The sequence below is a fragment of the Zootoca vivipara genome, chromosome 14 (assembly GCF_965207765.1).
Source record: "Zootoca vivipara chromosome 14, rZooViv2.hap1.1, whole genome shotgun sequence".
Lineage (NCBI taxonomy): Eukaryota > Metazoa > Chordata > Lepidosauria > Squamata > Lacertidae > Zootoca > Zootoca vivipara.
In genome coordinates this window covers 45,880,145-45,906,456 of record NC_142597.1, presented here as the reverse complement: position 1 = coordinate 45,906,456, position 26,312 = coordinate 45,880,145, and the positions used below count along the sequence as shown (strand labels likewise).

Below are 26,312 nucleotides of genomic sequence, written 5' to 3'. Positions count from 1 at the left end.
CCTTGATCATTTTTTATTTCTTTATTTTCCATTTTATAATAGACGTTCACATCATAACACTCCACTTTACATCCCTAGCTCTTTAGAGCCTGTCAACTCCCTTCCCTCCCATTTCATGGCTTTCAAGATTAGCTTTTATATCATTGCATTTTGCACGTTTTCCGATTCTCATTACGTACATTATAAAATAACTCATAATTTTAAGATAGAAAGGTCGAAAGTTTCTCATTGCAAGTCTTCAAACAACCCTGCTAGTGATGTTAATTGCTTACAAGAGTCTTTCAGATATCGTATAAATTTGCTCCAGTCCTTTTGGAATGCTTGATCTTGCTGGTTTCGGATTTTTCCTGTCAGATTTGCCAGTTCTGCAAAGTCCATCATCTTCATCTGCCACTCTTTTTTCGTTGGTATTTCTTGTTGTTTCCATTTTGGGGCTAAAAGAATTCTTGTCGCAGCTGTTGCATACATAAACAATCTTTAATCTTCCTTTGGTATCTCTTCCAAGCCGCTATACCCAATAAAAAGGCTTCTGGTTTTTCAACAAAAGTATTTTTAAACACTTTCTTTAACTCATTATATATCTTTCCCCAGAAAGCCTTTACCTCTTTACAAGTCCACCACATGTGGTAAAAGATACCTTCCTTTTCTTTACATTTTCAGCACTCATTAGTTCTTGTCTTATACATTTTGGCAAGTTTAGCTGGTGTTAAATGACATAGAATCATAGAGTTGGAAGAGAGCACAAGGGCCATCCAGTCCAACCCCCTGCCGAGCAGGAAACACCATCAAAGCATTCTTGACATATGGCTGTCAAGCCTCTTCTTAAAGACCTCCAAAGAAGGAGACTCCACCATACTCCTTGGTAGCAAATTCCACTGTTGAACAGCTCTTACTGTCAGGAAGTGCTTCCTAATGTTTAGGTGGAATCTTCTTTCTTGAAGTTTGAATCCATTGCTCCGTGTCCGCTTCTCTGGAGCAGCAGAAAACAATCTTTCTCCCTCCTCCATATGACATCCTTTCATATATTTGAACATGGCTATCATATCACCCCTTAACCTTCTCTTCTCTAGGCTAACTTGTATACATTGTCCACTTGTATACATCATTTTCATAACATTTTCTTTAAGTGCACTGCATGCAGTAAAATTAATACCTTCCCTCAACATTACTGTTTAAGCTGTTAGCATGAAGCAGAGACCGCATCAAAGAAAAGGAGAGACGTAACTAGCCTCTTCTGGATGATATGTCTGCTTTCTCCGGCTTCTGTTATTGCCACCCCTGCTACCAACTCGAAAGCCACTTTATCACGCCATTCACTTGCTAGAGCAAAGAGTCAGTTAGCCTGGCACTCTGAGAGATGACCTGTGAAACGGATTGAGGGGTCTTAGCGGACCACAAAGGTAACATGAGGCAACAGTGTGGTGCAGCAGCAAAAAAAGCAAATGCAATTCCAGGCTGCCATCAAAAGATGTCTAGTGTCCAGATCTAGGGAGGTAATAGTATCACTCTCTTTTGCCTTAGTCAGGCCCTGCCTTGAGTCCTGGGTCCAATTCTGGTCACCCCAGTTAAAAAATGACATTTGCAAGCTGGAAGGTGTGCAGAGGAGGGCGACCAAGATGATCGAGTCAGGAAGCGAAGCCTGATGAGGAATGGTTGAAGGCGCTGGTTGTGTTTAGCCTGGGAAAGAGGAGACTGAGAGGAGACAGAGCCATATTTCAAGGGCTGTCGCATGGAAGAGGGAGCAAGCTGGTTTTCTCTTGCTCTGGAGGGTAGGACTTGAACCCATGGCTTCAAGTTGCAATAAAGGATTTTCTGACTAAACATCAGGAAGAAATTTCAACAGTTCAACGATGGAACAGTTCCCTTGGAAGGTGGTGGACTCTCCTTCCTTGGAGGTTTTTAAGCAGAGATTGTCTGGGATTCTTCAGCCATGCTTCCTGCAATTGCAGGGGGTTGGACTAGATGGCCCTCAGGGGCTCCCTTCCAACTCCACAATTCTATGAAATCACCAGGGATGTTCTGGGCATGTATGGAATTCAAAAGGTGGAGCCTTTCACACCTTTTGAATACACACTTTGTGGGCCAAACCTGCCGCAATCTGGATCTGATGGAGATCAGAGACAAGATGTTTTGACTCAGCAATCCAGAGGCCAACCATTCCCCCACCCCGCCCTCCTGGGCCCGTCCCCACCCAGCTGCTGACTCAACCCCTGAACCCCACCCTGGAAGCCTCCTCCTCCTCTTCTGAGGTCATGCAGAGCCTGTGTTGCTGTGGGTGCAAAAAACGGAACCCGCCGTGGTTTGTTTTGTGGCTGCAGTCGAGGCTCTGATCTCTCCCGCCATGGAGCCTCCCTTGCTGATCCCACAAGGCCGTCTGCCTGGTTCTCCAGCCACACTCTTTGCTAGAGAGACAGTGCGGTGTAGTGGTTAGAGAGTCAGGCTAAGGCCTGGGAAGAGAGCAGGGTTCGAATCCTCCCACTCAGCCACGAAGCTCTCACTGGGTGACCCTGGCCCCTCTCCACCTGAGCTACCTCACAGGGCTGTTGGAGGGATTAAAGCAGGCAGCCCCAAACTTGGCCCTCCAGATGTTGTGGGACTACAATTCCCATCATCCCTGACCACTGGTCCTGTTAGCTAGGGGTGATGGGAGTTGTAGTCCCGAAACATCTGGAGGGCCAAGTTTGGGGGGTGCCTGGATTAAAGGATGAGGAGAAGAATCATGTATTCCCCTTCATGCTCCTTGGAGAAAAGCATGGGATATAAATGCAATAAAGGAGGACATGAGATGCAGCTTGATGGTGGAGGTACCATCAAGAATCAGAGGGTTGTGGAGAATTAAATTTAAATTAAATTAAATTTAAAGAATCCCTAGGTGTGGAGGTGATTTGAGGTCCTATTCCAGCGCTCTGGCTCTCCCTTGAACCAAGAGGCATCGGAGTGAATCCCAGAAGGCAGGAAGGGGGGTTGGGAAGGCGATGATTTAGTGCTTTGGGGAAGGGGGGGCAGAAGGGGGGAAGATCAGAACCACCGGTGTCAAGCTGGGATCAGGCTGCTCCTCGGAGGCATGTAGTGCAGAGGGTGAATTACGAATTGGGGATCATCCAAACACGCCGCCTTCCAGTGAAAGTTGATCTCCGCCTCCGGGGACACGGGAGGCCTGCGCAAGAACAGCAGCACCTGGCATCCGGCGCGGCAGCGGTGCAAGATGCTCGAGCGGCCATGCGCCGGCAAAGAATAGCGGCCCTTGGGAATCCGAGAGGGAGAACAAAACAGGGGCCCAGTTCAGGCCTGGCTCGCTGACGGGACCCGTCAGTCACGCAAGCAAAGGAGCTTGGCCAGCGTCACCCCTCCAAGCACTTTCCACTTTCCTTGGTTTTTTTTCAAAGCAGGCATCTAATCCGAGGGGAAGTGGCGATCGCCACGCACCATTTGCAGAGAGCGGCGGAGACACGGGGCTTTGGGCGCCGGTCAGGAGCCGTCTCAGCCTCGGCTGCTACCCATCCGCCCCGCTAGAAACTCAAGCAGCCGTGCCTCCAAACCTCAAGGGCCTTGGCTGGGAAAAGACCGCAATGCCATTATATGAACCTCATTTGGAAGAGCTTGGGCGGGTCTGGTTGCCTTTGCACAAAAAGGAGATGCACTTGATGAGAGTTGCTGAGAATGGGACCTAAAACGATGCTATGCAGGCCAGCAATGGGTGGGAGCTGTGGTGCTGCTTGCCTTAAACCTTGGAGGTACGCACCCATTGCTGGATCAGGCCAAAGGGGACCCACCGACTCCAGCATCCTGTTTTCGTGGTGGCCAACTGGTCAGGTACCTCTTGCAAGCAGGATTCGAGCACAAGAGCCCTCTCCCCTCCTGCCGCATGCAGTCGGTGAACATGGGGGATGAAGCTGTTCCCCTAAATGTTCCTGCTAAATTAGAGTACAACAACAACAACAACAACAACAACAATTTATTATTTATACCGCGCCCATCTGGCTGGGTTTCCTCAGCCACTCTGGGCGGCTTCCAACAAAATGTTAAAATACAACAATCTATTCAACGCTTCCCTAAAGATGGTTGGACAGTGTTCTCGAAGCTACGAACATGAGTTTGACCAAACTGCCTGGCGTGCTCTGGTCCATGGGGTCACGAAGAGTCGGACACGACTAAACGACTAAACAACAACAAACAGGGCTGCCTTCAGATGTCTCCTAAAAGTCTGGTAGTTGTTTTTGTCTTTGACATCTGGTGGGAGGGCGTTCCACAGGGCAGGTGCCACTACCGAGAAGGCCCTCTGCCTGGTTCCCTGTAACTTGGCTTCTCGCAGCAAGGGAACCGCCAGAAGGCCCTCAGAGCTGGACCTCAGTGTCTGGGTTGAACAATGGGGGTAGAGATGCTCCTTCAGGTATACTGGACCGAGGCCGTTTAGGGCTTTAAAGGTCAGCACCAACACTTTGAATTGTGCTCGGAAACATACTGGGAGCCAATGTAGGTCGTTCAGGACCGGTGTTATGTGGCCTCGGCGGCTGCTCCCAGTCCCCAGTCTAGCTGCTGCATTCAGGATTAGTTGTAGTTTCAGAGTCACCTTCAAAGGTAGCCCCACGTTGAGCGCATTGCAGTAGTCCAAGCGGGAGATAACTAGAGCATGCACCACTCTGGCTAGACAGTCTGCAGGCAGGTAGGGTCTCAGCCTGCGTACCAGATGGAGCTGATAGACAGCTGCCCTGGACACAGAGTTGACCTGTGCCTCCATGGACAGCTGTGAGTCCAGAATGACTCCCAGGCTGCGCACCTGGTCCTTCAGGGGCACAGTTAACCCATTCAGGACCAGGGAGTCCTCCACACCTGCCCACCTCCTGTCCCCCCCCCCCAAACTGTACTTCTGTCTTGTCAGGATTCAACCTCAATCTGTTAGCCTAAAGTATTAAAGCCTGGTGCCCCTTCTGCCCGGCTTAGAAAGGGAGGCACGTTGCTCATGCGCACGACAACAGCACATCGGGATGTCACACGTGTGTGACATCAGCCCCCACAATTGCCCTCGCAAGCAGGCACCTCTGGCAGCCCTAACTTGTTCCCCTACAAAATATTTCACCACATGCCACTGTCCCAGATTGCTGTTGAGAAGCACAGCTGCTTCCGACTGTGGAGGCAGAGCCGAGCCATTCTTGCCATCCATAGCCCTCCTCTTCCATGGATCTCTCCAGTCCTCTTGGATAATAATAATAATAATAATAATAATAATAATAATAATAATAATAATTTAAAAACTGGTTGTTAGGAGGCTTACAAATCTGGTTGCCTTACCACAGTTCCATTGAGTTTTCTAGCATTCACCTCTGGTTTCCCCCCCCCTTTTTTTTCCTTTATCTAATTTTAAGGCGGTGCCGTCTTCTCTTATCAATTGCACAAACGGCTCAGTAACGTGTTATTTACAAAGCACTCATCCTTGCAAACAGGAGTGTGGCGAGTGAAATGAAATAAGTTCCCTGTGGAAAACCCCGGAGCGTCAAATCTAGGCCAGGGAGAGAGGGGAGGGCCATTGGATGTTTTTGTTAGGGAGCAGAGAGAGATTCATTCGGTTGGCAATCTGAAAACTGCATCCCAAACTGAATGTGTGAATGCAGATGTCTGGTAACACTTGCATTCCTCCAAACATTGTGGCGTGGTTTTCCAACGAAGTGGGGGAGGGACATGCGTGTTATTAGAGGAAATAAGATAAAGGATGCATCTGCGGAAGGTTCTTTCAAAAATCCATATATTGTGTCCATGTGTACATTGAGGAGAAATTTGCACAGAAAATGCTGGTGAATCTCCACCTGGATTTTTATTTAGAAAGGTTGCAAGCAGATGTAGAAACCAAGCAAAACCAAGCTGCCCTGTGGCCCCAAGAGATTTGGGGTACCCTTCTCTTGGGCCTCATCAGTTTCCCGCAACTTTCGCCCAGATTTTGCACCCAAAGGCTTTATCTCTGGAAGTTCCAGCCTCATCTATCAGTTTCGGATTAAACAAAGAGGCAGGGTTGTAAAAATGCTTTAAAAAGTCTCTTTTGTAGTTCAAAGGGGGTGTTGGTGAAAAAAGAAAAAGGGATGTTTTATCATGAGTAAGTTCTGCTGAAATATTTGCCGCCCAGGGGGATCAGCAACGGAAACCGGGTGTAAAAGCCCCGGGAGCTTCAGAGATTGGGAGGAAGGCATTCCAGGCGAAATAAAAAAAATGTTTGCAGGTGCCTCTCGGGATTGTCAGAGGTGCCGGCTCCATTCTGCTCCGCTTACGAGAGCAGTAAGGCAGCCACCTTTTCATCCCAGGTGTCGCAAAGGAGAGATCGAAGTCGCCGGAGCCAGCTCTTCTTAAATATCAAAAAGTAGGCAGTTTGGGGGGATTCCTAGCTGGTTGTCTGGCCAGTGTTTTGGGCTTCTGCAGGTGGCAATGGTGGGCTTTTGGTCTGGTCTGGCTGGCTCTATTTATATGCTCTTGTATGGCGCTTTGATGGAAAGTGGATAGGAAAATCCTTTCATTCCGCTCTCACAAAGTTACAATGCAGGGCCATCTCCTGAAGACTCAGGACCGGGGAAGGAAAGACCTTCTTTGTGTAGAGAAGTGTTGGAGTCTGGAACTCCCTGCCACAGGAGACAGCGATAGCCACCAGCCTGAGATGAGTATTGATGGCTACTAGGCATGAAGGCTCGGCTCTGCCTTCCCAGTTGGAGGAAGCAATGCTTCTGTATCCCAGTTGCTGGGAGCCCCAGGAGGGGAGAGGGCTCTTGTGCTCGGATCCTTCTTGGAGACTTCCCTTTGGGGCATGTGGCTGGCTGGCCCAATGGCAAGGGTCTCCTGGTGCTCTTATGGAACCTCCATTCCCAGAGGCAGTCTACCTCGAGTCCTAGGTACTGATGGGCATTTGGCTGCTGTGAGAACACTAGATGGGCCATGGGCCTGATCCAGCAGGCTCCTCTTACCTCCTGAACCCACCATCTGGCAGATGAACAACTGAGCAGAAATTCACTCCGTTGTCCCGTCAAAACCAACAGCTATCCTCTTCATTTCAAGGAGATGGAAGCCCAGCTCCTTTCCTTAGGATCAGATGCCATGAAGCGCATCCTATTGCGAAACTCAGAAAGTCTCCAATTCATCTGAGGTCAGGTCTTTATTTCCCCACCTGGTTGTTCTTCTCTGTTGAAACAGGATTCTTGACTGGCGTCGGTGATGGTTTCACTGCTCCAAGACCAAGCTAGCATTACCTTTTCGCCTTCGGATTCTCTGGACAGCAACCCACGCGGTGACCGGATGCAGACCCATGACAATTCGGGGTCCCCCATCCAGCAGGTGAGAATCCTAGAAGGGACCCCCGGGGGCCATTTAGTCCAGCCCCCTGCATCGCAGATGAGAATGGCCATGCGGTCCCTTCCCCACTTGACCAGTGTCAATCCAGGAGAGGTGTTCCTGCTGGACATCAACTCCCAGCCCGTCTGACCATTGGGGCCACAGTGGCTGATGGGAGCTGGAGTCTCTTGACATCACGTAATGAGCCAGTGTTGCCTAGTGGTTAGAGTGTCGGACTAGCACCCAGGAGAGACCAGGGTTCAAATCCCCCACTCAGCCATGTAGCTCACCTGGGTGTTGTGAGGATAAAATGGAAGGGACCCCAAGGCTCCTCTAGCCCAACCTATTGTAAGTCAGGAATCTCCCCTAGATTCCCATAGAGTTTGACTTACTTATCTTGTAGGGATGGTTGGGAATAGTGCCCAGCTGGGTTTGGGGTTTTTTTGGGGGGGGGATAGACAGGATGGGGAGTTATTACCTGGGTAGGCTGGGGCTCCCTACCTTGAGATGCTGCTGGGTTTACAACCTGGGACCCTTCTACCTGCCAGGCATCTGCTCTCCCAGTGAACTAACCCTCCTCAAACGTGTTTGGTGGCTTTCAGGCCGGGGGTGTCGCAAGGGGAGTGCTGGCCACCCCGGGTGTCGTGCCTGGGGAGGGTGACAAAATCCCTCTGGGCGGATTGGCATGGCGGCACTCACACCCCCGGCGGGTGGATGTTTGCGATTGGCATGATCGCCGTCGTGGAAATCCACCTGCTGATCGAGCAAATACGCCCGGTGATCAGTCTGACCTTACACACACACACACACCGGGCAGGTGGCATTTGCACCCCCCAGTGGGCGGCACTTGCATCCCTGGTGGGCAGTTTTATGCGATCGGCAGTCGGGTTTTCATGAGCGGCGGTCGGCGCTGGCACCCCCGGCGGGCAGTGCTCGCACCCGCATCCGGTGGCGCTGACACGGTTTAATGTGATCGCCAGGCGTATCTGTCTCGCGGTCAACCCTCCCTAAAGAAAGCTCAACAACTTTGGGCGATGTTCCCAAAAATTGCAATGTGGGGGGTGACCCCCCCAAAAAATGCACCGGGTACCACCTGACCTTGCTATGCCTCTGCTTTCAGGAGACCCCGGGCTTCTGCTGCCCGTCGTATGATGGCGAGGCCCAGGCCGAGAGGACGCACCTGGAGTCTTCCCCGAGCTCCAGCACCTCCTCCCCGCCCCCTGAACACATCTACAGGAGGTTCTCCGCCAGCCAAGGTGCCCCAGCTGAGCAGGAAGCCTTCCAGGTCCCTTCCGGCGCCGCCGAGAAGTTCAGGCGCTACAGCTACGAGGAGAGCGCGGTCGGCACCTGCGGCCGGTTCAAGAGCTCTCTCCGCAACACCCCTTTCCACCCGTACAAGAGGCAGTTCCCAGAGGAGACCTTCCCAGAAGCTCAGCAGGCCCTGGCCATGGACGGACAGCTGTTCAAGGCAGCAAGCATGGACGGCTTTGAGGAGATGTGTGGGCCCGCCATGAGCAGGGAGGCGGAGATGTATCTCGCGCACCTTCCCAACCTCTCCTCCGAGCCGGCCTGGTGCAACGGCCTGCAGTATGGCAACCCTGGGCAGGAGCATCACCCCCAGGCTATGGTGAGTTGGGCGAATTCTAATTAAACAGCGGCAGTCCTTGGGAGGTGGGTTCGAACTCTACGGTTCTGTGATTCCATGACCTCAGAAGGTGGTGGACTCTCCTTCCTTGGAGGTTTTTAAGCAGACGTTGGGTGGCTACCTCCCAGGGATTCTTCAGCTGTGATTCCTGCATTGCAGGGGGTTGGACTGGATGACCCTCGGGGTCCCCTCTGGCTCAAAAATTCTACGCTTATTATGTCCACCAAAATGATCAATGGGATGGGGAAAGGCTTTTTAACATAGAGAAAAGTCTAGGAAGACGCAAGATCATAGAATCATAGAGTTGGAAGAGACCACAAGGGCCATTCACTACTGGTTTTCTCAGTAGTGATGTATGGAAGTGAGAGCTGGACCATCAAGAAGGCTGATCGCCAAAGAATGGATGCTTTTGAATTATGGTGCTGGAGGAGACTCTTGAGAGTCCCATGGACTGCAAGAAGATCAAACCTATCCATTCTGAAGGAAATCAGCCCTGAGTGCTCCCTGGAAGGACAGATTATGAAGCTGAGGCTCCAATACTTTGGCCGCATCATGAGAAGAGAAGAATCCTTGGAAAAGACCCTGATGTTGGGAAAGATTGAGGGCACTAGGAGAAGGGGACGACAGAGGACGAGATGGTTGGACAGTGTTCTCGAAGCTACGAACATGAGTTTGACCAAACTGCGGGAGGCAGTGGAAGATAGGAGTGCCTGGCGTGCTATGGTCCATGGGGTCACGAAGAGTCGGACACGACTAAACGACTAAACAAAAACAACAACAACATAGAGAAAAGTCGAGGAAGAAGCAAGATAACAGAATCATAGAATTGGAAGAGACCACAAGGGCCATTCAGTCCAACCCCCTGCCAAGCATCCGTCTGTCTCGGCAGACAACGGAGGAGCGTGGCTTTGGGGGTGAAGTCGAAGCATCTGATAGTTGCAGTGCATGGCAGAGGTACAGCAAATCATGCAGGCCGTGAAGAAAGTGCATAGCTCAATGGAGATGTCAGTGCCGTGCGCGGCAGCCGTGGAAAATGCAAACGCTGTGCTAACGGTCATTAGGAAAGACATTGGAAACCAAACCAGCAATATCATAATACAAATCTCTGGTGTGATCGGATTTTGAATCCTGTGCCCTGGCATATTGCAGAGCTGGAACGGGTCAGGGAAGGGCCAGATGATCAAGGGGAGGGGTGACTCCCCTATGAAGAAAGATCACAGCCTTTGGGACTTTTCAGTTTAGTGAAGCAGTGATTAAGAGGCGACATGGTTTAAGTTTATAAAATGATAAACTTGGGCTGGAGAGAGTGGATAGAGAGAAGTTTATCTCTCACTAGAATTCCTGGACATCCCATGAAGCTGAATGCTGGGAGAGATGAAAGGGATCTCTTTCTTCACGCAAAGTTAAACTGCGGAACTCCCTGCTACTGCAGGAGACAGTGATGGCCAGCAACTTGGATGGCTTTGAAAGGCTTAGGCGAATTCATGGAGGAGGAGAGGGCTCTGCTCTGCTTCTACGGTCAGAAGCAGCAACGCTTCTGAATACCAGTTTCTGGAAGCCTCGGGAAAGGAGAGGGTTTGAATTCTGAAGGCAGGTTGCTCAAAATGGGCATCTGGTTGGCCACCGTGAGAGCAGGAGGCTGACTAGGGAGGCTCCCACTGGCCTGATCCAGCAGGCTTCTCTTCTCGTCTTCCTAGGCGTCCAAAGCTACTATTTCAAGGAGATCACCCCCGAAAGCGGCACATACACACACTACTCTTTCTGTTTAACTTTCGGTCTTAGGCTCTACAAGAAGTTCCCGGCCAAAGAAAAGAGGGGGAAAAGAGATGCGTTATACCCATTAATTAAGACATTTTAAAATCACTTGCTGCCTTAATTAGAGGTGTAACAGTCACAAGGTCTCCTGGCTGGCAAGACGCATTCTGGAGTTGCAAAGGATTGCAAAGCAGTCGCCAGCTGCCAAGCCTCTTCTGTACAGTACATTCCGGCTGCAACCGCAGCAGAACCAGGGCGAAAGGAGTTTCTTAGAGCCACCATCAAGTCCGATGGCCCTTTTCCAGCTCCTCCCCCCTCTTGCTTGCCCCTTCCATGCCTAGAAAGCCTGAGTCCAAGCTGCTTTCCATTTCTCCAAGGCTTTTTTAGGTATGCATCCGAGCGATTTTGCCTTTGGAAAACCTGCTACACAGGAACAAGTTTTAATGTGCAGAAAACCCAATTGCCGTTAGTTCCCTCCACCGGGAGGTGTTGAAAGCCACCAGCATGGATGCCTTGAAAAGAGGATTAGATAAATTTAGGGAGGTTGTCAGTGGCTGCTAGTGGGGATGGCTGCACTCTGCCTCCACGACTGGTGGAAGGCAATGGCTCTGAATGCCGGTTCCTGGGAACGAGGGAAGGAAGAGGGCTATTGTGCTTGTGTCCTGCTTGTGGTCTTCATTTGGGGGCATCTGGGTGGCCCCAGATGAGGACAGGAGGTTAGACTAGACACAGGCTTCCTCAAACTCAGCCCTCCAGATGTTTTTGGTGTGATCCCTAGCTAGCAGGACCAGTGGTCAGGGATGATGGGAAATGTAGTCTCAAAAACATCTGGAGGGCCGAGTTTGAGGAAGCCTGGACTAGAAGTTCCCCCTCTGGCCTCATCCAGCTGCTACATGCTTCTGATCCTGTTATTGTTGCATGCCACCCCAATTTCTGAGCAGTGTGAGATTCTGGGGTACCAGGCACTTACATAAAGACTATGGTATCTTTGTGATCTGTGTCTCTGAAGACGGTTTGGAAACTTCAGCTGGTGCAGAATTTGATGGCCAGCTTGCTCATCGGAGCAAGACGGTTTGAGGATATTACACCAGCGATCCTGGTCTGACTCCACTGGCTACCAATTAGTTTCCGTGCCCAGTTCAAAGTGCTGGTTTTGACCTATAAAGCCTTAAACGGCTCAGGGCTGCAGTACCTCAAGGACAGCCTCTTTCCAGATGAACCGTCCTCCCTGGACCCTGAGATCATCTTCTGAGGCCCTTCTTCATGTGCCACCTTCTCAAAAGGTTCGGAGGGTGGCAACACGAGAGCAGGACCTTCTCTGCAGTGGCTCCCCATCTGTGGAATGCTCTCCCCAGGGAAGTTCGCCTGGTGCCTTCATTATACACCTTTAAGTGTAGGCAAAAACGTTCCTTTTTAACCAGGCCTTTGGTTGATTTGATTGACATCCTATGCCCTTTTAAAATGTGGGGATTTTTTGGGGGGGGGGAGGTTATTGGGTTGTTGTTGCTTTTATTTTGTTATTCATTTAGTGGTTTTATATTTTGATTTTCTTCTGTGAACCACCCTGAGACTTCCTTGTATAGGGCATAGTAGTAATAATAATAATAATAATAATAATAATAATACACCTCAAAAAGGCCATGCTGCTCCCATAACTGCAGCTCCATTTCTTCATCAGCTTGCAATATTTTTAATATTAAAAAAGCTACATTTCTGTGCCTTCCCCCCCAATAGACACACTTCTCTACATAAATACATTTCCTGATATGTGTCATCAGCAAGCCACTGATAGAACACATCTTTGAGCATTATTTTAACGAACATAAACATTTGGTAGCCCCTTTCCCCTAATATATGCATTTGGCTTGCAGTTTTTATTTTATTTTTATTTTGCATGGCGCGATTCAGAATTCCAAAGCACCAAAGCCATTGATAGCCCTCTCTTCTTCCATGAATTTGCCTGAACTTTTAAAGCCATCCCAGTCGGGAGCCACCGCTGCCTCCTGCTGGAGTGAGTTCCGCAGTTTATTTATGGAGTTCATGAAAAAGTCCTGCCTTTTATCAGCCCTGAATCTTCCAACACTCGCCTTCATGTCCATGAGCTCAGTTGCTGGTCCTCGTCAGGGTAGAACCCTTGGAATGGATCTAAGCTACCCACATCCATTCATTGCATTGTGGCTCTACTCCGAGTAGTACCAACACTGAACACAGGCTTCCCGCACCTGAGGTTTTGGTTTTTTAATATGGCACCATAGAATCATAGAATCCTAGAGTTGGAAGAGACCCCAAGGGCCATCCAGTCCAACCCCCTGCCAAGCAGGAAACACCATCAAAGCATTCTTGACATATGCCTGTCAAGCCTCTGATTAAAGACCTCCAAAGAAGGAGACTCCACCACACTCCTTGGTAGCAAATCCCACTGCCAAACAGCTCTTACTGTCAGGAAGTTCTTCCTAATGTTGAGGTGGAATCTTCTTTCTTGTAGTTTGAATCCATTGCTCCGTGTCCGCTTCTCTGGAGCAGCAGAAAACAACCTTTCTCCCTCCTCTATATGACATCCTTTGATATATTTGAACCATAATGTTCTTCTCTCGTCCACCAGGAAACGGAGGTCAAGCTGAAGACCCCACCTCTGGAGGAACAGACCAGCCCCTACTGCTACCAACCTCAGGCCCCACAGATGTTTTGCCCCTCCCACCCTTACCATCAGGTAAGGCAGGACGGGGCGACCGCGGGACCCTCACCCACAACACGAGTGGCACCAGATTGCAGGGTCCAGCAGCTGAACTGCGGAACTCCTTCCTGCAGGAGACGCTGGCAATCACCAACCCAGATGGCTCTGAAAGAGGATCGCTCCCATTTCATGGAGTTGGAGGGAAGCTAGCGAGGGCTTTGCTCTGCCTCCATGGTCAGAGGCAGTAAATGCTTCTGAAAAACCAGTCGCTGGAGTGTGTTCGAATCCTGCTTTCAGGATTCTAAGCCTCTCAGTGCCTACCAGCCACAAATGAATCTGCTCTACTTCCACGGTCAGAAGCAGCAATGCTTCGGAAAATGAGTTGCTCGAAAGTGCAGGAGATGAGAGTTGCTTTCGCACTCGGCTCCCGCTTGCGGGCTTCCCCCAAAGGGCAGCTGGTCGGCCACTCTGAGAACAGGGTGCTGGACCAGGCAGGGCAGGGGCCCAATCCAGCAGAATGAGCCACTTCCAGGTTGCCATCATCGGATTCCTTGCGCAACACGTCCTAGCCACCTCTGACTGCCTGACCAACCCCTCTGTCATCCAGGGAGGTCAGCGTCCTCCTTCGTTTTTGGCCCTGACCAGCAGAACGGATTCGCCTCGTGTTTTACTGGGTCAAGGTAAGGCTGACTCAGTCAGAAACCATCTCCTGGCTGGCCTGGAGTCACCTGCCCATCCACCTTACGTGCCAGCCTTGCCATCGTAAAACTCCCGAAAGGCGGCTGGACCATTCTGCTGTCCCTCGTTTGCCTATAAAAAAAAATGAAATAACACACTTGACTCCGACTGCCTTGAAACTCATAAAACAGAAATGGCCTTTCAAAACAGCCCGTAATGAAGACACCTCCGCCAGCTCCTGCCCCAACTTCTGAAGGAGAGACTGAAACCAATAAAATGGGAATTGCAGCACAAAGTACCTCCTTGCCTGGTCCCAGAACCGCAGGTGAGCAAGGTGGGGCAGGTGACCCCTGGAGCCTCGCTGGAGGGCAGGACGTGGCCCCAGATGCCAAGAAAAGCCCCGGCGCATGATCTGACCCCCCAAGCGCACCAGAAGAGCCCCATTTGATCAGACCAGTGGCCCTTCTGGTCCAGCTGCCTCCTGTTCTCACCGTGGCCAAATACCCCTCATAGCCTAGGAATCAAGATAGACTGCCACTGGGCCTGGAGGTTCCATGAGAGCATCAGAAGACCACTGTTGGGTCAGGCCAAAGGGGGCCCACCTGATCCAGCGCCCTCTTCTCACAGTGGCTGACCAGATGTCCCAGTCAAATCATAGAATCATCGATTTGAGGATGATGTAGTCCAACCCCCTGCAAGGGAGGAATCTTTCGCCCAAAGTGGAGCTCAAGCCTACAGCCCCAAGATTAAGAGCAGAAAGCCCACAAGCAGGACCTGATCCTTGCTGGATCAAGCCAAAAGGGACCCATCTAGTCCAGCAACAGCTGTCCAGAATTTGTCCGGTCTTCTTTGGAAGCCCTCCAAGTTGGCGGCTCTCACTGCCTCATGTGGGAGGGAGTTCCACAGCTTAACTCCGTGCTGTGTGAAGAAGGACCTTTTCATCTGCCCTGCATCTTCAGCTTCATCAGAGTTCCAATGTTATGAGTGGGGGGGGGGGGAATTGTCCACATAGGGGAGTCCCTCCGTTCCCTTGATCATCCCTAACCATTGGCCATGCTGGCTGCCCAGAGCTGGTACGGCAACATTTAAAGGGCTCACAATCTCCTTGCCATTAATATTCCTCTGTAGGGCTTTGCAGCTTCTGCAGATGCCCTGAGGAAATCTCCCCAGGACGGGCTGCAGAGAGCAGAGTATCGCCCACGACGCAAGACAGCACCTTCCCTGGGTACCCAAGAGCTTTCTGGGCTCGGTTCCTGGGGCCTGGGGCCGCCTCCCTCCCCTCAAGCAGCCTGGGCTCCCTTGGCCTTGAGAAGGTCTCTCCTTGTTCCCTTAGAAATGCGTAAAGGAACACTAATAAAGGATAATGATATGCAGCACCCTCGGTGTTCTTTTACAGAGCACAAGGAGTTAGCGCACGGATGGACTGTGGAACTCCCTCCCACAGGAGGCAGCAAGGGCCACCAAGCTAGGTGGCTTTAAAAGACAAGTTTGTGGAGGAGGAGAGGGCTATCCAAGGCTACTAGTCATGGTGGCTGCAAACCAGGGCTTCGGCTGGCCGGCATCATAACCTCTTTGTGACTTTGCTTCTGTTGATGGAGGTTCATGCAGCAATTTTGATATTGATTGATTGATTGATTATGGTTCTTGACCAGCACAAATTTTGATATTAATTATTTTCGGTCAGGGATTCCGTAGCTGTGATCCCTGCGTTGCAGCGGGTCTGACTCCCAACACTACAATTCTATGAATGTTTTAAATAGTCGTTTACCTGTGTTGTGTTGTTGTTTTTTAACGCATGGGTTCGTTGTGTTATTCTTTCTGTAAATCTCTTGGAGTTTGTTTTGGTTTTTTGCACTCTAGCCTTTTGTACAACGAAGGTCTCTCTCGTCTCCTTGTGTCCCTAGTATCCTGCGGGGAACAGCTACCCGTTCTCCTACATCTCCAGCTCGCAGTACCCCTACCAACGAATCGCCCCCCAGAGCAGCCAAGAGCATCACCAGCCCCTCTTCCCCAAGCCTATCTACTCCTATAGGTAAGCCTTTACACATTCGTTGGGGTGCTTAGAACCTGCTCTTTGGTAAGATTCCCCCAAGGCATCTTAAAAGAGACAGAATAGCAAGATCAGTCAAACAATCCGTAATGGGAAAGCACCAGTAGATATTGGCTGGTGAAAAAGAGAAATTCAGGTTTTTCACTTCAGTTTTTGGAGTGATGTCTAAAAGGACACCAGAAGAGCCTGCCAGACCAGGACAAAGGCGACCCACCCAAGCCTGTCCTCACAGTGGCCAAATACCCCCAAGAACCTAGGAATCAAGATAGACTGCCTCTGGAGCTGGAGGTTCCACGAGAAGAGGCCTGGCTACCAAAGGGGGCCAACCAGGTCAGCATCCTGTTCATACAGTGGCCACCCAGAGGCCCACAAGCAGGACCCCTGACTGCAACAGCCCCGTCCCATCTTGCAGTTGGCAATTGGAGGTAGGCTGCTCCTGAGCCTGGAGGCTCTGTGTCGTGATCCTAGCCAATAGCCTTCCCAAAGGCCCATTGAGTGCGGCAGTCTGTTCTCACAAATGCCCCACGGAACAGAGGAATCTAGATAGACTGCCTCTGCAATTGGAGGTTCCATCAGAACGTCGGAACCAGCCACTGACTAACCGGGATGCCTGTAGGAAACCCACAAGCAGGACTCAAGGACAAGAGCCCTCTCCCCTCCTGCGGTTTCCAGCAACTGGAATTCAGAGGCATTTGTTATCTCCAACAGTGGCTAGGAGCCACCAAGAGCGAACTTTATCCTCCATAGATCCCCTTTGGAAGCCACCTGTTTGGGCAACTAGCAGACTCCTGCAGTAGCCAAGGCTGTGTCAAGAAGGACCTGGTCTGGCCTGAACCTCCAAATGTCCAGCTTCATGGGGTGCCCCCAATGAGTTCCAATAATAATAATAATATTATTATTACAGAGTTAAAAACTGGCAGTGATCTACCCCTTTTGGGGGGGTTCAGGTCAAAGTTGTTAAGCTTTTTTAGGGAGGAGGAAGGCCCATTTTTAGGGGTTCAGGTCAAAGTTGTTGAGCTTTTCTGAGGTGGGAGGAAAGCCCTCTTTTTGGGGGGTGAAGGGCTAAAATGTTGAGCATTTTTTAGGGGAGCCAAAGTTGTTGAGCTTCTTTGGGGGGAGCCAGTGATCTACCAGTGATCTACCACAGACGTCCAGTGATCTACCGGTAGATCACGATCTACCTGTTGGACGTGCCTGATTTATACCCTGCCCATCTGACTGGGTTTCCCCAGCCACTCTGGGCGGCTCCCAACAGAATATTAAAACCACGATAAAACATCAAACATTCAAAACTTCCCTGATCAGGGCTGCCTTCAGATATCTTCTAAAAGTCAGGTAGTAGTTTATTTCCTTGACATCTGATGGGAGGGCGTTCCACAGGGCGGGCGCCACCACCAAGAAGGCCCTCGGAGCTGGACCTCAGTGTCCGGGTTGAACGATGGGGATGGAGATGCTCCTTCAGGTATTCTGGCCCTCAACATAAGAGCAAGATGCTGTAGCACGGCTGCTGACACCTGGACTCAGAAATCTGCACCAGTTGCGGATCTGCTACTGGGCCAAGTTCAAGGTGTTACTATTAGGGCATAAAGCCTTTAACAACTTGGACAGGTTCACCTGACCCTCTTGACCTGCTGCGCTCAGTCAAACTGGCTCTGTTCCAGGTGCCACATAATCCCTGTTCCACATTTGCAAGGATGCAATATTTTTGTGTGGCAGCACGTGCCCTGTGGAACTCCCTGCCTATTGATGTCGCTGCACTCTTTTCAGCGCCTGCCAAATACATTCCTGTTTAGACAGGCCTTTCCAGATGCCTAGAAAGTTGAGTGGTGATTTTAATCTGTCTCCGTATTTTAACTTTTTGTATGTTTAAAAGTATGGCTGTAAGTTTTTCTTGATTTTCTTATTTTATCTTTTCATTAACTGCTTCGAGGGTTGCTGTTTTTTACATTCAAGCCATGCAGACATTCTGTGATATAAATGATGGATTGAATAATTAAAAAGAAGAAGAGTCTGCTGGCCCATCAATCCTTCTAGTGACAGACTTTGTGTCAATCTGCTACCGTATATACCGGTATTTTGGAAAGTTCCTTGCCTGTCCGCAATGTGAGTGGACACCTCTTAAGAAATCAGAGCTGCGTGTTGCCTGACGTTTCCTGAGAGAAAGGAACCGGTTCTTTTCTAGGTTTGGACACAATTGGGTGCCATTTTAAATCAAGACAGCCGACAACCTTTCAAAACTGTCCTGATTTCAACCAATTTTTTCATTATGGTTCCTGAGATCGAGGAGCAGGATTTTTGCTTAAATTTGGAGATACCAGTAATTGGACGCCAGAGTGCGTCAAGATGGTGGACCGAACTTCCCAGAACATCACAGACTCTTTTTCATTCCTTACCATTCCCAAGCAAGGCGAGGCATTTGCTCGATTATTTTGTGAAACGTATATCCCGCTTGATTGTAAAAAGATACGCAGCAAAGCGGCTTACAATTTAAGACCTTTGAAAAGTTAAAATGGCAATAGACTAAGATTAGAAGTCGCATCCGCTTTCTCTGCATCCGGTCAGCCATGTCTAAAAAAAGAATGTTTTTAACAGGCTCCCAAAAGTGAACAGCGAAGGCGCCTGCCCTAATATCAAGAGGCAGGGAGTTCCGCAGTGTAGATGCTGCTACACTGCATGATCAAGTTCTTACAAATGCAGGAGGGGGGGCCATGTGGCGCTGCCTGAAGGGGTCAGATGGGCACCTGTGGGGCCAGGTGAACCCAAAGCTAAACCGTACCCTCCAAGTGTCCTGATCTTCCAGGGACAGTCCCGGAATTACAGAAACTGTCCTGGTTTCTGATTTGATCCCGGACTGTCCTGGTTTTCCTTATTCCTGCCCTCCTCATCTCGATTAAAAGTGGTGGAGAGATCAGGTGCCGCACTCCAGACCTTTTCGGAAACAGGAGCCTTTGCTGTGTGCGTAGGTTCAAAAACGGAGTCTTGTTCATACGGAGAATAAAATCTCGGCACCAAATGAAGAAAATGTAAAGCCCTCTCTGTAATCTAGTGCATTGCAGTAATCCAGTCTTGAAGGAAGCAGGGCATGAACTATGGCTGCCACAGGGTGCCAAGGTGCTAGTCCCTGTAAAGCAAAAGCAGAGAAACTGAAAGAAGCTGAACTTTAACATCCCTTTCTTGTTTTGTTTTTCTCCTTTTGGCAGCATCCTCATATTTATGGCGCTCAAGAACAGCAAAACTGGGAGCCTCCCGGTCAGCGAGATTTACAATTTCATGACGGAACACTTCCCTTATTTCAAGGTAAGCTCTTGTGGCGAGCAATGGATCGTTGCAGATCTGTAGGCCTGAAAACTCAGATTGGGAACACTCCCAGCTCTCCCTGAGATGCTCTTGGAGATTGAACCTTCTGCACGCAAAGCAGGTGTTCTGACCCTGAGCTGGGCGATTTCCCCCACCAGGCCTCGTGCCACTTCCTCCAGAAGGAAACCAAAGTCGATCACTTCCAGGAAACCCGCCCAATGCTGGGCACCGCCTGACTTGATCGATCGGTTCTTCTTCGGTCTCGCAGGAGGTCCCCGGATTTCTTTGCAACAAACGCAAGATAAAGAATTTTTAAAGCAAAATTGGGCATCGTAGAAGAAACAGCAGGCAATATTTCAGCTAAGAACATAGAAGGGGGAAAAAGCCTGCTGGCCCATTTAGGCCAGCTTCCTGCCAGATTGGTGGCCATCTCTGCCTCATGTGGCAGTGAGTTCCACAGTTTAACTCTGCGCTGCGTGGAGAAGGGCTTCCTTTTCTCTGTCCCAAATCTTCCAACATTCCGTTTTCTCGGATGCCCCCGAGTTCCAGTGTTACAAGAGAGGGAGGAAAACTTTTCCTTCCATTCCTGGCAGAATTTTATGAGCTCTCTGGTTACCTCTTCCTAGCCTATCCTGCCCTTTCTCCTTCTCGCATGTTTCCACTCTCAGCCTCACGGGGCAAATCCTTGCCCCCCAAAAAAAGGCAGAGATCGATCAGAGAAGGAAATCCCTCCGTTGCTCTCAGAGCAGAGAGAACCAAGGGGTTGAGGAGGGCACAATTTGGGAATAAAATACACGGAGAGAGAGTGAAAAGACAAACGCTGGGAAATTAACTTTCCCTCGTCGTCTGGGCACTGGAAACAGCAGTGTTGCAACTGCCCCTTTTTCTAGTTGAAACACAGCACTCTGACTCCCACGTCCATGGGGAAAAAGGGGCAGGGAAGGGCACACACACCATTTGAGCCGCTTTGAAGTGCTTCTCCTCGCTCGGCAGAACCAGATTTCAAAAAGGGAGAGAGTTTTGCAAGAGCCCAATAACTTTCCAAAGATCAAGGGGTTCTTGCCAGGCTCAGCAAGCAAGCAAGCAAGGCAGGGTGTGCAGCAGGCAGGAGGAGAAAGCGAATGTTAAGCTGGGAATCTGCTCGTGGCAGTGACTCTTTGCCGCCCTGCGCCAAGCAGGGTGGCAGGCAGAGAAGGTGGTCTGGAAGGGCTTATAGAGGCACGGAATTGTAGAGTCGGAAGGGACCCCCAAGGGTCATCTAGGCTGCAAGGCGGGCTAGCTTGGGTGGGTGTAAATGGTTAGCGCAAAGAGAGGTTATTCCATTTGTTTAGTTCACAAAAATCTATATTCCACTGGATCGTAAAAGAAAACTCAACAAACACCTCAAAGTGGTTTAGTAAAAGAATCAACAAATTATCAGTAAAAACCCAGCTACCTTGGTTCTCAAACTTAATCCATTCTGGAAGTTCGTTCCAAAACCAAAGCGTTCCAAAACCGCGCTTTCCCATAAAAAGTAATGTAAAATGGATTAATCTGTTTCAGACTTTAAAAAAACAACAACCCCTAAAACAGCAAGTGAATTTTACTATCTAACGAGACCACTGATCCATAAAATGAAAGCAATAAACAATGTACTGCAGCCACACAATCAATCGATCAGTAGCTGAACTGGATTCCGCACAGTCACAAAAACAAAAAAAAGAGCCGCAAAACACAAAATAAATAGCAAAAACAGACAGACCTCGGCATAACACTCAAAACACTCAGTAATGGCCAGCAACCTAGATGGCCTCAGGAGAAGATTGGACCTTTATAGAAGTGTATAAAATTATGCACAGTGTAGGGAAAGCAGACAGTGAAAGTTTTCCTCCCTCTCTCGTAACACCAAAACTCACGGGGATCCCAGGAAGCCGAACGTTGGAAGATTCAGGACCGATGCAGTGCATCGTTAGACTGTGGAACTCCCTCCCACAGGAGGCAGGGATGGCTGCCAAAGTGAATGGTTTTCAAAAATGATTGAATCCAGGGAAGAGGAGAGGGTTGTTGATGGCTGCTAGCCAGCATGTTCTTATAATTAAAATCAATGGTAAGATGAAAACCAGATGAAGGCACTTGTCAAGGTTGCCCAAACAACAAAGTTTCCGGCAGGTGCCGAAACGGATACGGCGAAGGTGCCAGCCTGATGTCAATCAGCAGGGAGTTCCAAAGTGTGCCTCTGAGTATTAGTTGCTGGGGACTCCGAGTGTTGCTGCGGCTTCTCTTGGGGGACATGGGCTTGGCCGCTGGGCTGGAGTGGACGAGGTCCTCTTGGGCCTGATCCGGCTGCAGCGCTCTCCCGAAGTCATATCCTGGGGGAGACCATTGCTTACCGCAGAAGATGACTCCAGAGAAGCGGACACGGAGCAATGGATTCAAACTTCAAGAAAGGAGATTCCACCTCAACATTAGGAAGAACTTCCTGACAGTAAGAGCTGTTCGGCAGTGGAATTTGCTACCAAGGAGTGTGGTGGAGTCTCCTTCTTTGGGAGGTCTTTAAGCAGAGGCTTGACAGGCATATGTCAATATGCTTTGATGGCGTTTCCTGCTCGGCAGGGGGTTGGACTGGATGGCCCTTGTGGTCTCTTCCAACTCTATGATTCTATGACACGGGAAACAAGTTGCAGAACCTGACAGATTCCCGGGAATATGTCAGAGAGAAAACAGGGAGCCAAAAAAATTAATTACAAAGGCAATTAGCTAATCAGCAGAAACACAGGACAACAAAGGCAGGCATAGCTCAGGTTTCTGGAAGTTGGAGGTTTATATAATCGCGCTGCCACTCCCAGCGAGGAGACATCACCTCATTGACCACTAACATCACACCTCTTGCCAGAGAACCAGATCCTATCCTAGGTTGTCCATTGCCCAGCGAGAGACGCCATCTCGTCTCAGAGGTTTTGTCACCAGGAATGCCCCTTTGGTTAAAAGGGACTGGCTATCCTTCCCTTCCCACTGCGGCTCAAGGGGAATTGGTGGTGCTCTGTTTCTGATCAGCTCCAAAGAGAGTTTAGGTTGTCATACAACCCTAGAATTCTCACGTTAGACGGGACCACCAGGGGTCATCTAGCCCACCCCCACCCCTGCGATGCAGGGATCTCAGGTAAAGGATAAGCGGGGAAGGAGCCTTGGCATTCGGAAGGTCCCAGGGTCAATTCTCAGTGACATCTCCTGGTGCGGCCGGGAATGTCCCCTGCCTGAGACGCCAGCCAGTTTAGGCAATGCTGAATTATATGGACGAAAGCTCTGGTTCCATAGAAGGCAGCTTTCTCTGGTCCCTCTCCCCTTTATTCGTGAGGTCCAGAATCTATATTTTTATGGGAACAACTGTATGGCAGCACAAACGCTTCCAGAGGACGGACAGCTTGGGCCCCTAAACCTGTCAAGTGCTGGTAAACGCCTGCTGCAGGTTGAAAGAAGATTCCACCTCAACATTAGGAAGAACTTCCTGACAGTAAGAGCTGTTCGGCAGTGGAATTTGCTACCAGGGAGTGTGGTGGAGTCTCCTTCTCTGGAGGTCTTTAAGCAGAGGCTTGACAGGCATATGTCAAGAATGCTTTGATGGTGTTTCCTGCTTGGCAGGGGGTTGGACTGGATGGCCCTTGTGGTCTCTTCCAACTCTAGGATTCTACCGTATGATTCTATTATTATTATTATTATTATTATTATTATTATTATTATTATTATTATTTTAGTAGACACATGTATCCATCATCCCCCCCCCCCACTTTCTAATTGAGGCGTGATTAATTACATAGGGAGCTTCGCCCGAGGCAGAGGAGAGCCGTTTGTTTATCTCATTAACCAGAGAGAACATGAATTTAAAAAGGAGGAGGTTGTTTTGCAGAGATAATTAAAGTGCATTGTCCCAGCAAAAACAACCTCCTGGGTTTTTTGACCCCGGAGTTTTGCTTTCTTTTTTTAATGTTAAAACCGGGATCCGGTTGTCAAACTGCTCTTGTTAATTAGCCGCCTTCCAAAATACGGCTCCCGAGCTCCCAAGAACGCCACGGTGCCAGGCGCTGGCTGACGGCAGCCTTTGCCATCCTGGATGCTTTGAGCCACACCTCACCCAGCCCCAGCCAGGATGGGTGCAAGGGAATGTGGCTCTTCTAGAAACGCAATCCTGCCTCGTACGTTTCTAACCTCGTCACTTCCCATCCGAGGATCCCACGCTCCGCAATTAGGTCTGAGGTGTTGCTATTTATAAAAGCTACGGGGCTGGGCTGATGTCTTCATCGCTGTCACGTTCCCTATTTAGGAAGCTGCTCTAGACAGGCCCATCAAGCTCAGTGCTGTCTGCACGGGCTGGCAGCAACTCTCCAGGGTTTCGGGCCTTTCCCCGCCCTACCTGGAGATGCCAAAGGGGACTGAACCTGGGACCTTCTGCATGCCAAGCAGGGGCTCTGAACCACAGCCCTTCTGCAATCGCCACACAATTGGGCCCAAGCTCTTGGACAGACCACATTACTCCCTACAAACCTGGCCAGCCTCTGAGATCCTTGGGGGGAGCCCCCTCTTTGCCCTGCCCCCCCTCACAGGCCTGGTAGGTATGAATGAAGGAGAGGGACTTCTCGGTGGTGGCTTCTCCCAACCTTTGGAACTCCTTCTCTCGAGAAATTAAACCAGTTCCCTCCATGCTGCCCTTTCGCTGGCAGGTGGAGATATTCTTATCTGAGCACAGCAGCCTGGTGTCTTTTGGTTTTTTGCTTTAATAGTGTGGTGCTCTTTTCATTATCTGTATTTTAATAGATCGACCTTTTTTTTAACCTTATTTTAATTCTATCACAGCTGAGATACTTTTTAACAAAAAGCGTTCAGCTTTTCATATTTTATCTGTGCCATTTTATTTTGCGTAAGCTGCCTTGAGAGCCCAGGCACTGCTAAGTGTTTTTGCTGCAGGTTTTCCGAAACACTGCAAAGATCCGATGCCGTTCAGCTCTGCCTTTGGCAACTTGGTGCCCTCCAGATGTTTTTGAGCACAGGATCCGGCAGCCAGCATGCCCAATGGCTAGGGATGATAGGTCACAAGCTCCTGGAGCCCCAGATCTTGTTCAGGCCGGCTTTTCCTTTCGTCGGGTGCAGGAATCGCAGTCCGGCGCAGGAAGAACTGAAACTGCTTATTGCCGCCTGCCTCCGATGGAAGTTTCTGCCACAGGAGAAGTTGAGGGCTGGTCGAGCTGTAACAAAACAAAGCCTTTCTCCTCCCCAATTAACTTCCGTTTGTTTTTGTGCCCGCCTCCCTCCCTAGACAGCTCCGGACGGCTGGAAGAATTCGGTCCGCCACAACTTATCCCTGAACAAATGCTTCGAGAAAGTGGATAATAAGTCGGGCAGCTCCTCGAGGAAAGGCTGTTTGTGGGCGCTGAACCCGGCCAAGGTGGACAAGATGCAGGAGGAGCTGCAGAAGTGGAAGAGGAAAGACCCCATCGCGGTCCGGAAAAGCATGGCCAAGCCAGGTGGGCAAGGGGTCATCGCCACAGTCCCCCAAAACATCCTTTGCAGCTGGTGCGTTCAGGAGTGGCTGGCTCCCGTTGGGACTGGCAGAGCAGGAGGCACGGAGCCAACAGCAGGGGGCGCCAGAGCCAATGCAGGGCAGAGCCAACTCATTCTGGTTTTGCCCCCTCCTCTTCCTCCTCCCTGCTGAGTTCCAGAAGGGGGAAAACGAGACTACGCCCAGGGTGCCTTGAATGATGGTCAGGGGTGCCGTGGGCAACGCTGTCCCTCTTTCCTTCCCTCCCTCCTCAGATGCCCTCTTGCATATCTGCCTCCCCAAGGTTTGGTTGCAGCAGCCCTGGCTGTACAGTAAGCTCGAATGGTGCCTCTGGGGCTGGCCAGGGGGTGCTGGTTGTCAGAGTAAGCAAGCAAGTAGGCGAGGGAGCCCAGCCAGCCAGTCCTCCAGCTCTTGCTGTTGGGAATGGATGGACAAGTCCCAGGTCTCTGTGGGGCAGTGTGAGGTGGCACCTCTCTTTGGGGCGGGGGGGGGGCAGCTCAGAGACTTGGGGGGGCAGCAGTGGCTGCCCAGAGGAATCTCAAGCGGAGAGGAGACTGATGGAACCCTCCACAAGGGAGGGTGTTTGGGAAAGGGTGGTGCCGCAGAAAGAAGGTAGTTGGTCAAGGGAGCCATGAACTCGAAAAGGTTGAAAACTTCTGTGCTAGGGGGAAGGAGGATTCTGGCAGCCCCAGAGACTGGCAGGCAGCAAAAGGCTGTATGGTGGAGGGAGCAACACTTGAGACTAAGGGGAAGGAGGACGCTGGCAGCCCCAGAGACTGGCAGGCAGCAAAAGGCTGTTTGGTGGGGGGGCAACACTTGAGACTAAGGGGAAGGGGGATGCTGGCAGCCCCAGAGACTGGCAGGCAGCAAAAGGCTGTATGGTGAAGGGCAACACTGAGTCTAGGGGGAAAGAGGGTGCTGGCAGCCCCAGAGACTGGCAGGCAGCAAAAGGCTGTTTGGTGGAGGGAGCAACACTTGAAACTAAGGGGAAGGAGGACGCTGGCAGGCAGCAAAAGGCTGTATGGTGAAGGGCAACACTGAGTCTAAGGCAGGCATAGGCAACCTTGGCTCTCCAGATGTTTTGGAACTGCAACTCCCATGATCCCTGACCACTGGCCCTGTTAGCTAGGGATCATGGGAGTTGTAGTTCCAAAACATCTGGAGAGCCAAGGTTGCCTATGCCTGGTCTAAGGGGAAGGAGGACGCTGGCAGCCCCAGAGACTGGCAGGCAGCAAAAGGCTGTATGGTGGAGGGAGCAACACTTGAGACTAAGGGGAAGGAGGACGCTGGCAGCCCCAGAGACTGACAGGCAGCAAAAGGCTGTTTGGTGGGGGGGCAACACTTGAGACTAAGGGGAAGGGGGATGCTGGCAGCCCCA

General features: G+C 50.4%; 1 protein-coding gene across 3 annotated transcripts in view; it reads left to right on the top strand.

Annotated features, from left to right (window-relative positions):
- FOXN1 (forkhead box N1) overlaps positions 1–26,312 on the top strand; it is a 49,924-nt gene that overhangs the window by 16,827 nt on the left and 6,785 nt on the right. For 2 of the 3 annotated variants that reach the window (XM_088658091.1, XM_035139574.3), the window contains exons 2-7: positions 7,168–7,308; positions 8,426–8,932; positions 13,308–13,415; positions 15,962–16,089; positions 19,308–19,404; positions 24,692–24,899. In XM_088658091.1, coding sequence (XP_088514217.1) covers positions 7,189–7,308; positions 8,426–8,932; positions 13,308–13,415; positions 15,962–16,089; positions 19,308–19,404; positions 24,692–24,899 — 1,168 coding nt within the window. In that variant the 5' untranslated portion in view covers positions 7,168–7,188. Of the gene's footprint in view, positions 1–4,037; positions 7,309–8,425; positions 8,933–13,307; positions 13,416–15,961; positions 16,090–19,307; positions 19,405–24,691; positions 24,900–26,312 lie in introns of those variants that run through there. The other variant, XM_088658092.1, reaches the window with a different exon arrangement.